Raw genomic sequence first — 13,854 nt, 5'->3', positions numbered from 1 at the left:
TTTATTTGTCTATTCAAAAATAGCAGATATGCTTCTTTTTTTTTGCGTGAAAATTTGTGCAAATCTTTAATAAATAAATATATATATATATATATATATATATATATATATATATATATATATATATATATATATATATATATATATATATATATAATTTTATTATTATTATTATTATTTTCAAGCGAAGATCTTTAACTTGAATCTTTGCTTCTAGGGGGTGGGGGGGTGGGGGGGTGGGGGGTCCCTGGAACAACATATTTTCAGATGGGGGTCCGCGGCCAAATACATATAATTCTGGGGGTCCTTTACATGAAAAAGGTTGGGCACCACTGATACAGTATTTTTTTTAAACTTTTTAAAAAGCGTGGCACTCGGTGCCGCGCTATGAGCTTGTATATCTGCTATTTTTGAATAGTCAATTAAATCCAAAGTGACACAGATGCGTTCCCGGTCTTAATGGGTTAACTTTCTCTCCCCTCTCTCTCTCTCCTCCTCTCATTTTCATTCCTCTCCTCTTTTCTCTCTAAGTTCCCTCTATCTTGCTGTGTTGCTGCTGCATGCTGCTAGTGGTACATACATGGAATGTGGATGAGCAGCATCACAGTGACACAGTGACAGGGCTGGGGGGGGGGGGGGGGGGGGGGGCGTTGGCGTTGTCATTGCAGCAGCTATGCCCGTTAGCAGATTCAGACACAGCGTCAGTGTACACTTAGCCCCGGCTGGCAAACAGAACAGCGTTCTTGGCTTTGTACCGGCGGCGTCCAGCGCTGCTGCCAGCCATTGTGATGATGCAGGGCCCACGCTGCCATCCATTGTTGTGGCGATGCGCCACGCCACCTGGGGAACGTGCTCAGGTTGTACGATGCTAACGCAAAGAAGGCTTTTCTTTCTTTTTCTCTCCTTTTTGTCTGTTTTTGTTTTGCTCGCTTAAGTCACCTGGTTCTGCTCTTTGTCTTCAAACATCAGGGGTCTTCCAACGTTTTTTCAGGACAAGGACCCCTTAACTGAGAGATGAAACACGGACCCCCTACTACATAATTGTATAAAATTGCTTTGCAGATTCAACGTTTTCATAGATTTCATAGATGGCTTCATAGAATTGTTTGACAGCAAATTAAAGTTTTTTGTTTGTTTATTTGTGTTTATACATAATCTTTTCTATTCATACGTTGGATTCTTGCTAATGTGTATTTTCAGAAATGTGACCCCTTAAACCGTCAATACCAAACTTGACCTTCGGCTCTTGTTGGATTTACAAGCTTGTAGATTGGATATTAGAATAGGGATGCTCGTGTTCAAGTGGTTGATGTAAAAAAAAATAAAGTAGTTGAGGACCCATGTCAATGTCATACAGTAATGTCATACAGTACATTGCATGTGTCCTCGCTCCAGCTTCTAGACGAGTCGTATAGACGAATCCACAGACGTGCTGCCTGTCGCTGCCTGTAGGCGGCCATTGCTGCGGTGTCGCGGTGTAGGAGCGTTGACACCGCAGCTATGGCTGCCTACAGGCAGCGCGTCTGTGGATTCGTCTATAGATGGCCACGGTGAACCGGAGAGTGCTTTAACCATGTAAACCCTATTATACTGTACATTACATTGTTGAACGGGGTCCTCCAGACGTCTCTACTTGGCCCCCTCCTTTCTTCTCTCAATGCCGAATCTCTTCGCCATTAGCTGCATTTTGACCTTGTAGATCTGCTATTGTCGACGAGCGTTCGCCTGCTATGACATGCCCATGAAAGGGTCGCTGTGGGGGTTCCTGTGGTTAAGCAGGTGAATTGACACCGTTGCACCGTAAACTCCTGAATGTTTGTGAGCTTGTAGATATGCTGTTTTTGGTGCGTGACACCGTGCAGAGCTGAGTATAATCAAGCCTCTAGCAGGCTGCACCACAGCATCTCTAAAGCACTACTAGCCTGTCAGCGCCACGCTGTCCGTCAATCAATAACACAGACTCTCCTGGCTGCTGTCAATCAATAACAGCCAGTCCTCCACTTCAATCAGCGCACACACACACACACACACACACACACACACACACACACACACACACACACACACACACACACACACACACACACACACACACACACACACACACACACACACACACACACACACACACACACACACACACACACACACACACACACACACAGCAGGGGGAATGGTTCACCAGAGCACTGACTGAAGTACATTATAGCTCCTCGGTAACTTGCTCAGAGAGATGCACTGCACCTGGAGCTTTCTGGTCCACTTGTAACGTGCTGCTATACTAACGGGCCATGCTAGCGCTCTGGCTGCAGGCCTGTTGTTGTTCATACTGGGTTATAATATTCTCGCAGGGGTCATTCTGGTCACATGGATTCCACGCTGGGCCAAGACCTAGCCTGTTGAGTGTCTAAACGGAAGTACCGTCATTTGGTGGAAGTACCGCCCAAGGAAATGACGTTGATGCTTTTGCTTCGGTGTTTTTATTGGCCAAAAAGATCGCTTCCGGGGGGAAAACGTACCGCTTCTATAGACAATCTCTGCATTAGGTTGTGACCAAGCTTTTGTCTTGGCAGACGAGTAAGGCTGGGAACGAGGCTACATGGATACAGGTTCTCAGTCGCCAAAACACCGTCATTTTGGATTCTATAGAAGTCAGCATGTCTTCAATGGAAGCATAACGTTGCACACTGAAAATAGCATCGATTTGTCTTTGTCGGATGGGAACCTCATATCTCCAAAACTCATTTCAAATTCAAAACTAGCAAAAGTAACAGATCTACACGCGGCGCAAAGCTTGTATATCTGCTGCTCTTGAAACTTTTTGTGTGAAACTGTAGAATGATCAAGTAGGGCAATGATTTGGTTTCTGCCCGACAGCAACGATATCTATACACTTTTCAATTGTTTTGGAAAAGTAATAGATATAACACTTACTAAGAAAATAATGCATAGTTGCAACCCTACCGCAGAGTCAGACATGACCACACTGCAACACGAGGCAGCTTTTTTTACTCGCTGCTCCGTTTCTCTCCCTCTCCCCCCCCCTCCCATCTCTCTCTTTCCCTCTCTCCCTCTGTACTTCATCCCCCCCTCCCCTCTCTCTCCTCTGTTCTCTCCCTGGCCGGGCCCAGCATGCTGCAGCAGCAGCAGCTAGAGTGCTTTACGGTAAAAGCAGCATAGTGAGATATGGCAGTGCATTATAATGTCCTCTCAAAGGTACATTTATCACTCATTCACTCAACTCCAACGCATTGCACCTTTTTTTTCTCTCCCTATTCCCCCCTCTGTAGTACTGTACGTCCTCTCATGTATGCTTCAATGACCCGGCTGCAACACAGCCGTAATCTCAAGTGCACACTCGGTTGTAAACGTGGGTCCTCCCTGCTGTGAGACCCCTGGGGATTCTGTTCTGTACCCTGTACCCTAGGAGAGAACTATCCACCAGTGGTGGAAAAAAGTACTTGCATGTTTTACTTAAGTATAAGTATCAATAACTGCAATGTAGAAATACTCTGTTACAAGTAAAAGTGTTATTTGAGTAAAAGTACAAAAGTATTGCCATCAAAATATAACATGCTAACATGTTTGAAAATTGCAGATCTAAAAGCTCACAACGTGTCGCATCGCGACGCGTTGTGAGGTTGTAGATCTGCTATTTTCAAATAGCCTATGTACAAAATAGGGCTGAAGTGGTTAATGTATGTTGCATAATATCATAATTTATATCTTAAAAGTAACTAGTAACTAAAGTTGTCAAATAATTGTAGTGGAGTAAAAGTACTATATTTGCCTCTGAGATGTAGTAGAGTAGAAGTAAAAGTACTGAAAACTGGAAATACTCAAGTAAAGTAAAAAATACATAAAAAGTGTACTTAAGTACAGCACTTGAGTGAATGTACTTAGTTACTTTACACCACTGCTCTCCACCATGTTATTCTGGTCATTACCAAAAGGACAAGAGCAGCCGTAGTGCAGTGATTTTTTAAGACCCCCTAAATGTTTGATGTGCATCAGGCCACAGAAACAAATATAATGTACCGGTTCAGTTTGGTTTCTTTGGTACACTCTCAGAGTGTCTTTACCTGACTTTCAGAAACAGTGCTCTGGACCGCAGGATGACACTATGTGAACCCGGAAAAACCTCGCTGCACCCCAGACCATGTGGGTGGATGCCAGAACACATGCACTTAGTATAATGGAGTGGGACGCATAACTTGGTGTGGTGCGCTATCAGGGTCGATATATAGCCCTGTTTTAATGCCAGGTGGTCAGTGAGCGATGCACAATAGAAATGGAACATAGAAAGAATACTAAAGCGAAACAAACAAACAAAGGGTGGCGTGGGTAAAGTACCCGTCCACCGACCGTGGAGTCAGGGCCGGATTACCCATAGGCCGTTGGGGGCGAGTGCCCTGGGGCACCAGCCAATGGGGGCACCCAAAAAAAAAAAAAGAATTAAATAACATAACCTTAACATAACCCTAACCCTAAAACCGAAATAAAGTAACCAAAAAACGAAAAGAAACTTACAAAATCCGCCAAATTTTTGCGCGAGTGCACGATTTCGGCGCCCGCGCGCTTTGCGCCCGGGGGGCACCTCAACTTGAGGTCGCCCTGGGGCACCACATAGTGCTAATCCGGCCCTGTGTGGAGTTTAGGAGTTCGAATCCACCGCATTGGAACCGGCTGAACACGAGCGTTTATACGAACACTATAGACCATATTCACACGGCGGCCATGTTTCTATGAAGTCAATGAAAGTAGCCACCCCGGGTGGCGGCACTTTCAATGTTAAATTCCAATATGGCCGCCGTGTGAATATGGTCTATTGGCCATGTTTCGGGGATTGCAAGCCGCCCGGGGACGGTGACCTTTAACACTGCACAAGCAACTCCTGCGGTGTTGACTGGGAGGAGTATAAGACAGAGGCACTACATCCTCTCGGTGGGGGCTCCTCGGTGGCAGGTAAACCTATAAGGGAGAGCGGTTACAAGATTACACAGGAATGTGTGGGGGAATTTGGGAATTGGCAAAACCAAATTGGAAGAAAAAGAGGGAACCCCAGGGGTCCTTGAGAACCTCCACGGGATAGTTCAGGAACCAAAATGGACCCGTACAGATCTGTATCTCTGAGAGCGTATACGAATGGAACCAAATGGACCCGCGGTTCCATTTGTACGTCCTCAGAGTTATGAGGGTCAGTGGCTTTACGAATACCCTATATGTAACTATACCATTCAAATCCGGGAACCCCTTTTGGGGTTGTTTTTGTGGACGTTTTTCAGAAAACTTAGGATCAGGATTTAGAAGGCGTTTTTAGAATCGGCCTCAGGTCTAAATGGGTTAAACCTTGAATTTTGAATTAAAAAAGTTTGACAACCACTGCTCTAAATAAATCAAAACAATACAAAAACATGAACAGAGAGTGGTAAATAGCTCACAGAAATGGCTGCATCGGACAAAGAATAAAAAAAGCAAAAGCATGACAAAGAATACAAAGGAGACATCATGTTCTGACGGGGGCCTTCGCTGGAAGGGAGCCTTCCAGCTACACATCCAAGCCCTGTCCAACCTCATTCTCTGTGATCTCCCCCGTAAGCACCCTCCTCCTCCTCCATCCAGGAGGAGTGTGTGCAGGTGCTACAGGCCCTCCATACCTGGCATGATGCAGCTGGATGCAGTGGAGAGCCAGACGGGAGAGAGGGAGAGCAGTGAGAGAGACAGAGAGAGAGAGAGAGAGTGTGTGGGAGTCCCAGTGCGCCTTCAGGCAGCTGGCTGCACGGGGAGACAGGCCAGGAGTTCTTGGCTCAACAACACTCAGCTTAATTACAGTAGTCATACAACAACACACACACCGATGCACCACTTGGCTACACGCGTGCACACACACACACGCACACACTTGTGTTACTATACTCGTGAGGACAACAGTTTAGGATTGTGATTTTATGAATGCCATTTTTACATTTAGGTTGCGATTTTTAACCCTAACCCTGCAGCGCAATATTTAAAACACACACACACACACACACACACACACACACACACACACACACACACACACACACACACACACACACACACACACACACACACACACACACACACACACACACACACACACACACACACACACAGGATTCAACAGGACACCAAAAAAAAAGATTGGCCAATGATCCAAGCCAGCGACTAACACTTGTTGGCAGAGCGTGGGATTCAAACCAGCATATGGTCACAATCGGGCAGAAGAAACCTTGCATCTCCATATTTCAACTATTTGAACACTTTACATTTGCAAACCAAACAGAAAGATGTGAACATACATAATACAAAGACAATCAAAGTATGAAAAAAAAAAAATCAAAAAAAAAAAAATCAAATCATATACAGCTGGTTATTAATCCTAAATGGCAATTTCTCAAGAGCAGCCAATGTTCCAAGCTGAGAGAACCACACATGTACAGGATCTCCTCTCTGGTCAGTAGGAATACCTTGAGGACTCTAGCTGGAGCACTCATCCAAGGTCACTTCGACCTCCACGCATGCACCTCTTGGTACCATAGCACCACAAAGGCCTTAAAACAAGGCTCCAGACATCCCAAAACAAACTGGTCAGGCTACTGCTTGGCCTTATATCTACAACTCATCTAACCCCTGCTCACTTTGCTAGGATGGGATGGCTCAGGGTAGAGTAGAGCAACTTGCAATGGGCCTGGTCTACAAGATACACTACACCACAAAGGCACCCATGTACCTTTCAAACTACTTCACAAACGTCAATGACGTCCACAATCACAACACCAGAGGGAGCTCCACAAATCACGTTCAACCCAGATTTGGCTCACCCAAGGGATTAAATTTGTTCTACTGCTATGCCACAAAAATGTGTAATAACCTACCAACAGGCAAACATTTTTTTAATCCTTATGGACAAGGGTGTACATAACTGGTGCGCACCCAAAATAAATAATGCGCGGCACATCAGACGACACGAGGCGCGTTTGCGTACCAACAGCTGGGACAGGAATTTCCAAGCTTTTATTTTTTAGCAAAACTAAAAAACTGCGACTCGCAGCTCGCTGTTAGAGGCACTCTCACCGATGATGAACGCACCGTAATGGTGCAAAATATGCAGTGAACGTCCCAATCTGGCGGATAAAAGCAGCGCAGCACAGGGCACCAACATTGGGGGGTTCACCCAACGGCATGAGAAAAAAAAAACGGCGACAAACGGCGGAATTTGGAAGCAGAGCGTCCTTTTCCGCCCCCCCCCCCCCCGTCCCCCCGGTTGACAAAACTGTCCCGGTGGGCACCGTGCTGAAGCCCCCCCCCCCCCCCCCGTTGACAAAACGGGACGGGACTATTTATATGGTGCACCAAGTCACATCTCCAGGTGCTCTTAGTACTAGACCTAAAAAGTTATGTGCACCCCTGCTTATGGAAAACTTCCAAGCTAGTCTCAAATCTCGGTCAAGGGACATTGATAAGACAATAAGCTGCGTATAGTGAGCTAGCTTTGAAAGCTCTTATCAAGTTGCATGGAAGGCTTTCTAAACACATGATACAAGTAGTGGGGGTCCCTGCTTCATCTCACTCTCAGCTAAGGGGTCATTGGCCTGAAAAGTGTTGTAGTCTCCTGGTCTAACCAATTGAAACAGTTTACAACGGAAAGGTTTTTCTTTGAGATGGGGGGTCCGCGGCGAAATACATATCATTTTGGGGGTCCCTGACATGAAAGAAGTTTGAGAACCACTGATTAGCCTATATAGCAACATACGTTTTTTCAAAAAACTGTTAGGATTTAGAAGAGATTTGTAGAATCCCTGCAGAAGCAAAAAAAAAAAAAAAAAAAAAAAATAGCAGATCTACAAGTTTGTATATCTGCTATTTTTCAATAGCCAAAGAAATCTTAAAATGAAACTGATGCGTTCCCGGTCTTAATGGGTTAAAGTGGAAAGGGGTTTTCTCCAGTGTGGACTTGCTGGTGTGTCTTCAGGTTACCCAACTCATTGAAAGTCTTTTTACACGGTTTACAGTGGTATGGTTTTTCACCAGTGTGGAGACGCAGGTGTGTCTTCAGGTGATATAATTTACTGAAAGTATTGTCACACTGTTTGCAGTGGTATGGTTTTTCTCCAGTGTGAACACGCTGGTGTGTCTTTAGGTGACCTGTCTGACTGAAACTCTTAGTGCACTGTTTACAGAGGTAAGGTTTTTCTCCAGTGTGGACACGCAGGTGTGTCTTCAGGTTACCCAACTTATTGAAACTCTTGTTGCACTGTTTACATAGGAAAGGTTTCTCTCCAGTGTGGACACGCAGGTGTGTCTTCAGGCTACCCAAATTATTGAAACTCTTGTTGCACTGTTTACATAGGAAAGGTTTCTCTCCAGTGTGGACACGCAGGTGTGTCTTCAGGCTACCCAACTCATTGAAACTCTTGTTACACAGTTTACAGTGGTATGGTTTTTCACCAGTGTGGACACGCAGGTGCAACTCCAGGTTACCTAATCTAGTGAAAGTTTTGTTGCACTGTTTACAGAGGTAAGGTTTTTCTCCAGTGTGGACACGCAGGTGTGTCTTCAGGTTAGCTACCTGACTGAAACTCATGTCACACTGTTGACAATGGTGAGGTTTTTCTCCGGTGTGGACATGCTGGTGTCCCCTCAGGTGAGCTAACCGACTGAAACTCTTGTTGCACTGTTTACAGTGAAAAGGTTTTTCTCCAGTGTGAATATGCTGGTGTGTCTTCAGGTGAGATAACTGACTGAAACTCTTGTCACACAGTTTACAGATGTAAGATGTCTTTCTTGTGTAAGTCCTCTGACGGGTCTTTACGTCTGGTTGAGTTAACGTCTTGGTAAACTGTTGATGACTGTAAGATGTTGGTTTGTCAGGGTTTCCATGTTCATGGCTGGTTATTACACAGCTGGTGGTGATTTGCTGATCGGTTGCTGAGGGGATCTGTCCCGTCATAATTTTTCAGTAGAGGTCGTCGCTCCTCTTCATGTGTTGAAAGTTAGTTGTCAAGGCAGATCTACACTTAGAACAAGAGAACTGAGTAAGGAAATATTTGGACTCGCTCCTTCCAGGAGTGGCGGTGTATCGTCAAAGCTGCTTCTAAAGACTGAAGTTGTAGGTTCCGCAGGGGCTTGCAAATGTGTCTTTAAACTCTCTCTATCTTTGTATGTTCTCTATCCCTTTCTCTCAGCACTCTTCATCAGGACATATAGTGGTCTTAGCGGGATGAAGTGGAAGTCGCAGTAGTTGCAGTAGCTTAACACTTTATACAGGCTAAGCAGAGCTCTGCTCTTACCTCACTCACAACACAAACTGTTGCCATAACAACAGCCATGTGTGCAAGCCGCCACCTTTCCATATTTGGGCAAGACTGATATAATCAATATGACATCATCACCATGACGACAGATCAACATGAAAGCAACGACGTTATTAGACTATTTTTTTTGTGTATATACCGTTTAATAATGGCATTATATTATTCTTCAAAAGAGGCACCGCTTATTCTCATTGAAAAAGAACCCTAGCGGTCTAACCTGTAAATGAAGAACTAAGTGAGACACAGCAGGTCACAACACACCTCAACCATCTCAATACACAACTGGTTGAACACCTGAAACAAGCCAATCACAGTACTGGAGTTTATATCCTGAATGTCCATTTTGGTAAAGTCCTTTGGACATCCATTAAGCAGACAATGAATTCCACTGGCTAGTGTTGTCTGTCGTCCTCCACATGATGCCTCTGAGAGAAGAAATCCACTGACAACTAAAGTATCAACAATCACCATAGCAATAGCTCTCTCACACACACACACTTTGCTTTACAGTGACTTGCAAGAGAAAAGACATGAGAGAAACGTGGTGGTTGGAACAGAGAGAGAAAGAGAGAGAGAGAGAGAGAGAGAGAGAGAGAGAGAGAGAGAGAGAGAGAGAGAGAGAGAGAGAGAGAGAGAGAGGGGGGTGGGTCTGCATTGTGAAAGATATCAACACAGGCACACACTCGGTAAATCAAATCAAAACATGAAGTAATAATATCAGAGGACCCTGGGAAGCCCTCCTCACCAGCTTGGCTGACCTCCATTCTGCTTTTGATATACTATACTGTAAATGCATTCTTTAACAAACCCACTTAAATGTGCACCGTCGCTCTACAGAGCCCCATAGACATCACTATAGGCGACCCAGTAGGTCAACAGGCATGGGTAATGTATAGCCAACTGGTTCTCATACATTTTCATTTCAAGGAGCCCCAGTTTGATATGCATTAGGGCCACGGATCCCCATTTAATACACATTCTTATCTAGGGGACCTCAATTCTACATGGGTCCATTTGGTTCCACGTGTACGCTCTCAAGAGTTATAGACTGGTTATACGTATATATGGACGTTGATAGTCATCGCTCGGGGTGCCCTCATGAGAATGGATTAAAGGCATCGCCGGGACACATCAAGCAGACGGGCGTATTTACGCCATGACTGACACGTGCATTAATCTTTGTTTAAATACTCAGTCAGTCGACAAGCTCACAACAAGTCACGACACATTGTGAGCTTGCAGATCTGCTAGATCTGCAGAAACTATTTGCATAAAATAACGCTTATGTGGTCAATCAATTTTGTTGATATAATTTATCATTATTATCTGATTAATTCAAAAAGTTATCAAGATAATAATCGATACCAAATATACCTATTACTTGAGTATAAAATCTGGTCTAAATCAGGGTTAAACCTAGCCCTGAAACATGACTGTCATACCATGACAGTCATGGTGCCGAGTCCCCCTGGTCTAAAGTTGTGTTCGATTTTTTCACATTGCCATCTCTCACATAAACATAAACGTTGAGATTTCAAATATAAAGTGCTTACCACCGAGCCACGGATGTTACAAGGCGATGCGGACCGCGATGAGTACCCGTATCTCCCGTATTGTTCAATAAAAAGCATTTTAATCCCATCGCCGGCCATTTTCTTTTTTTGTTTTTTTTTGTTTTGTAATGTATCAGAGTGCAATACACCTCCCAACCATTAGTGTCGCATGGTTGAAAGTATCGGAGCCAATTTGGAGAAAATGGCCGGCGATGGGATTAAAATACTTTTTATTGAACAATACGGGAGATACGGGTATTCATCGCGGTCCGCATCGCCTTGTAACATCCGTGGCTCGGTGGTAAGCACTTTATATTTGAAATCTGAACGTTTATGTTTATGTGAGAGATGGCAATGTGAAAAAATCGAACACAACTTTAGACCAGGGGGACTCGGCACCATGACGCTTGTATACAAGCGTCATGTGAACCATGGCTAGGTTAAACCTAGAAACCAAACCAAAAAGGCATACAACGTGCACACAAAAGCACAAAAAAAAATGCCGCACCAGCACAAACGCGAGCAGGAAGGGGGGCTTCTTTCAACAAGATGATGAAGTATAGAGGTAGCAGAAAATCAAGGAGATCAAAGCAACTGTGAGATGTCATCCCCCCCACCCCCCGCCCCCCGCCAACATCCTGCCAATATAGAATACAGCACTCTGTGGTGATAGAACGGGGTTATTATGGGGCGGTGCTCTGGAGATGGGGAACTCTATGTGTGTGTGTGTGTGTGTGTGTGTGTGTGTGTGTGTGTGTGTGTGTGTGTGTGTGTGTGTGTGTGTGAAATTAATTGCTGATTCTAAACATGTTTGTGTGCTTTTTCCTTCTAATTATCACCTCCCTACCATGAAATCGTAGGACCTTTAAAATTAGGTATTCGTGTGCCTTTGGCAAAACTACACACTGGTGGTTTACATGAAGCAACAATGAAATGAACTCGACTGAACTCAACTGAGAGAGAATGCGTGTCATCAGTAATCAGCTCCATAATGCGTGTGTGTGTGTGTGTGTGTGCGCGTGTGTGTTTGTGTTTGTGTGCACGTGTGTAGCAAAGTGGTCCAGAGCCTCTGCCTGAAGACCAACTGGCTCAATTCCTCCTCCCCCAGTCAAGGGGGGAGGATTGCCCTTTTTTAGGCTACTGGATGAGATGATGTGTTTGGCTTTGGTGTCCCTTCACACACACCAGTGGAGAGCGTTACATGTCGGCGCGTGCGTTATGCAGAGACAGAGAGAGACGAAGATAACATGTGAGAGAGAGTCTTACTATGTGTGGTGAGTCGCGTCCCATAGAGATGACCGTTCTGTTGACCGTCCTCAGCAACTTCTCCATGATGATCTGGACGTGCCACTGGGTGGGACCCTAGAGACACACACACACACGCACGCGCACGCACACGCACACGCACACACACACACACACACACACACACACACACACACACACACACACACACACACACAAAGAGGGAGAGAGGGAGGGAGAGCAGTGGTGTGAAAAGTATTCACATTCTTTAATTAAGTAAAAGTATCAATACTGTAATCAAGAAATACTCTGTTACAAGTAAAAGTCCGGAATTCAAAATTTACTTGAGGTAAAGTACACATTTATTGGTAAAAAAAAATTACTTGGAAGTACCAAAAGTAGAAAGTACTCATTATGCAGAAAGTCCCACTTCAAAAGTTTTCTAAATGTATACAAATATACAAAAAATAGTTGATCTACAAGCTCACAATGTGTCGCATCGCGACGCATTGTGAGCTTGTAGATCGGCTATTTTCAAATGGCCGAAATGTATATAGGCTTGAAGTGGGTAATGTATGTTTTGTAGTAACTAAAGTTTTCAAATAATTGTAGAGGAGTAAAATTACAATATCAGCCTCTGAGAACTAGTGGAGTAGAAGTAAAAGTACAGAAAATTGGAAACACTCCAGTAAAGTACAAATTCCTTAAGATTGTACTTAAGTACAGTGCTTGAGTAAATGCACTTTAGTTACTTTACACCACTGAGGGACAGCGAGTGAAGTCAATATTTCCATTTCCACCGGGGCTCTCTAGTCAAGTGAGAAATGTTAACAGTGATTCCTCATGCTTATATAGGGCTGCTGTGCACTGCAGTGGAAGGAAGGGAAACCTCCCGGTGTGATCAATGTATTGTTTGGGAAGCTTCACATAAATACACTGTATATGCAGGGAGAGAGGAGAGAGGCCTATCCACCGGTCGCACCGCTTCTCTCCAATCTCGACTCCGAGAAAAAAAAAATCACACCCAGTGTGAAGTGGGCGGTGTGGTCATCACAGTGGTCATCACAGTGATGGAAGCTCACTTAAAAAAAAAGTGTTTTTTTTAAGTGCATAGTCCTATTTATAGGTTATTCATTTCATCATGTGTCTCGCTAGCCAATCACAGTGCTGAATAGAGTCAGCCAATAGAGTCAGCCAATCACAGTACAGCTAGGGGTGTACTAATGCTAGGGGTGTACTAATTATGAGCCAATCACAGTACAGCAAAGGGTGTACTAATGAGGTGTCCCAAACCCACTTATAGGGGCGGCTACACCGACCAAAAAAAGAAGGGAATCTGTTAACCATTTATAGCATGACGATCCTGAGGGGGAAAACAACAGAAAAAAAGTCGATCTACAAGCTCACGAACACGCATTGTGAGCTATTTTTTTGTCGAAGAGCTTTGGTGTAAACCAGGAGTCTTCAACAGAGGGTCCGTCCGTGACCCCTAGGGGATCCTAAGAGTTACATTAACCACTTGAACCCTCACGTCTCTTTTCTGAGAAGAACTTTGGCAAAAGATTGCAGATCTACAAGCTCACAACGCCTCGCGCTGCGAGGCGTTGTGAGCTTGTAGATCGGCAATTTTTTGGCAAAGAGGTATAGGTGTAGAGGGGGAAAAAATATATATAATCTGAAACACAATTTTATACAATATAGAGGGGGTCCCTGCTTCA

At 44.4% G+C, this 13,854-nt stretch overlaps 1 protein-coding gene across 2 annotated transcripts in view; it reads right to left on the bottom strand.

The window, feature by feature from the left end:
* dock1 (dedicator of cytokinesis 1) overlaps positions 1-13,854 on the bottom strand; it is a 455,553-nt gene that overhangs the window by 282,141 nt on the left and 159,558 nt on the right. For both annotated transcript variants that reach the window (XR_013934788.1, XM_080454394.1), the window contains exon 27: positions 12,158-12,253. Coding sequence is in view for 1 of the 2 variants with exons in the window: in XM_080454394.1 (XP_080310520.1) it covers positions 12,158-12,253 (96 nt within the window). In the remaining variant the exon portion in view is untranslated. The remainder of the gene's footprint in view (positions 1-12,157; positions 12,254-13,854) is intronic.

Source organism: Gymnoscopelus braueri, assembly GCF_963280865.1.
Source record: "Gymnoscopelus braueri genome assembly, chromosome: 17".
Classification (NCBI taxonomy): Eukaryota; Metazoa; Chordata; class Actinopteri; order Myctophiformes; family Myctophidae; genus Gymnoscopelus; species Gymnoscopelus braueri.
Note: the sequence above shows the minus strand (reverse complement) of the source record. Positions and strands in the feature narration are given on the sequence as shown.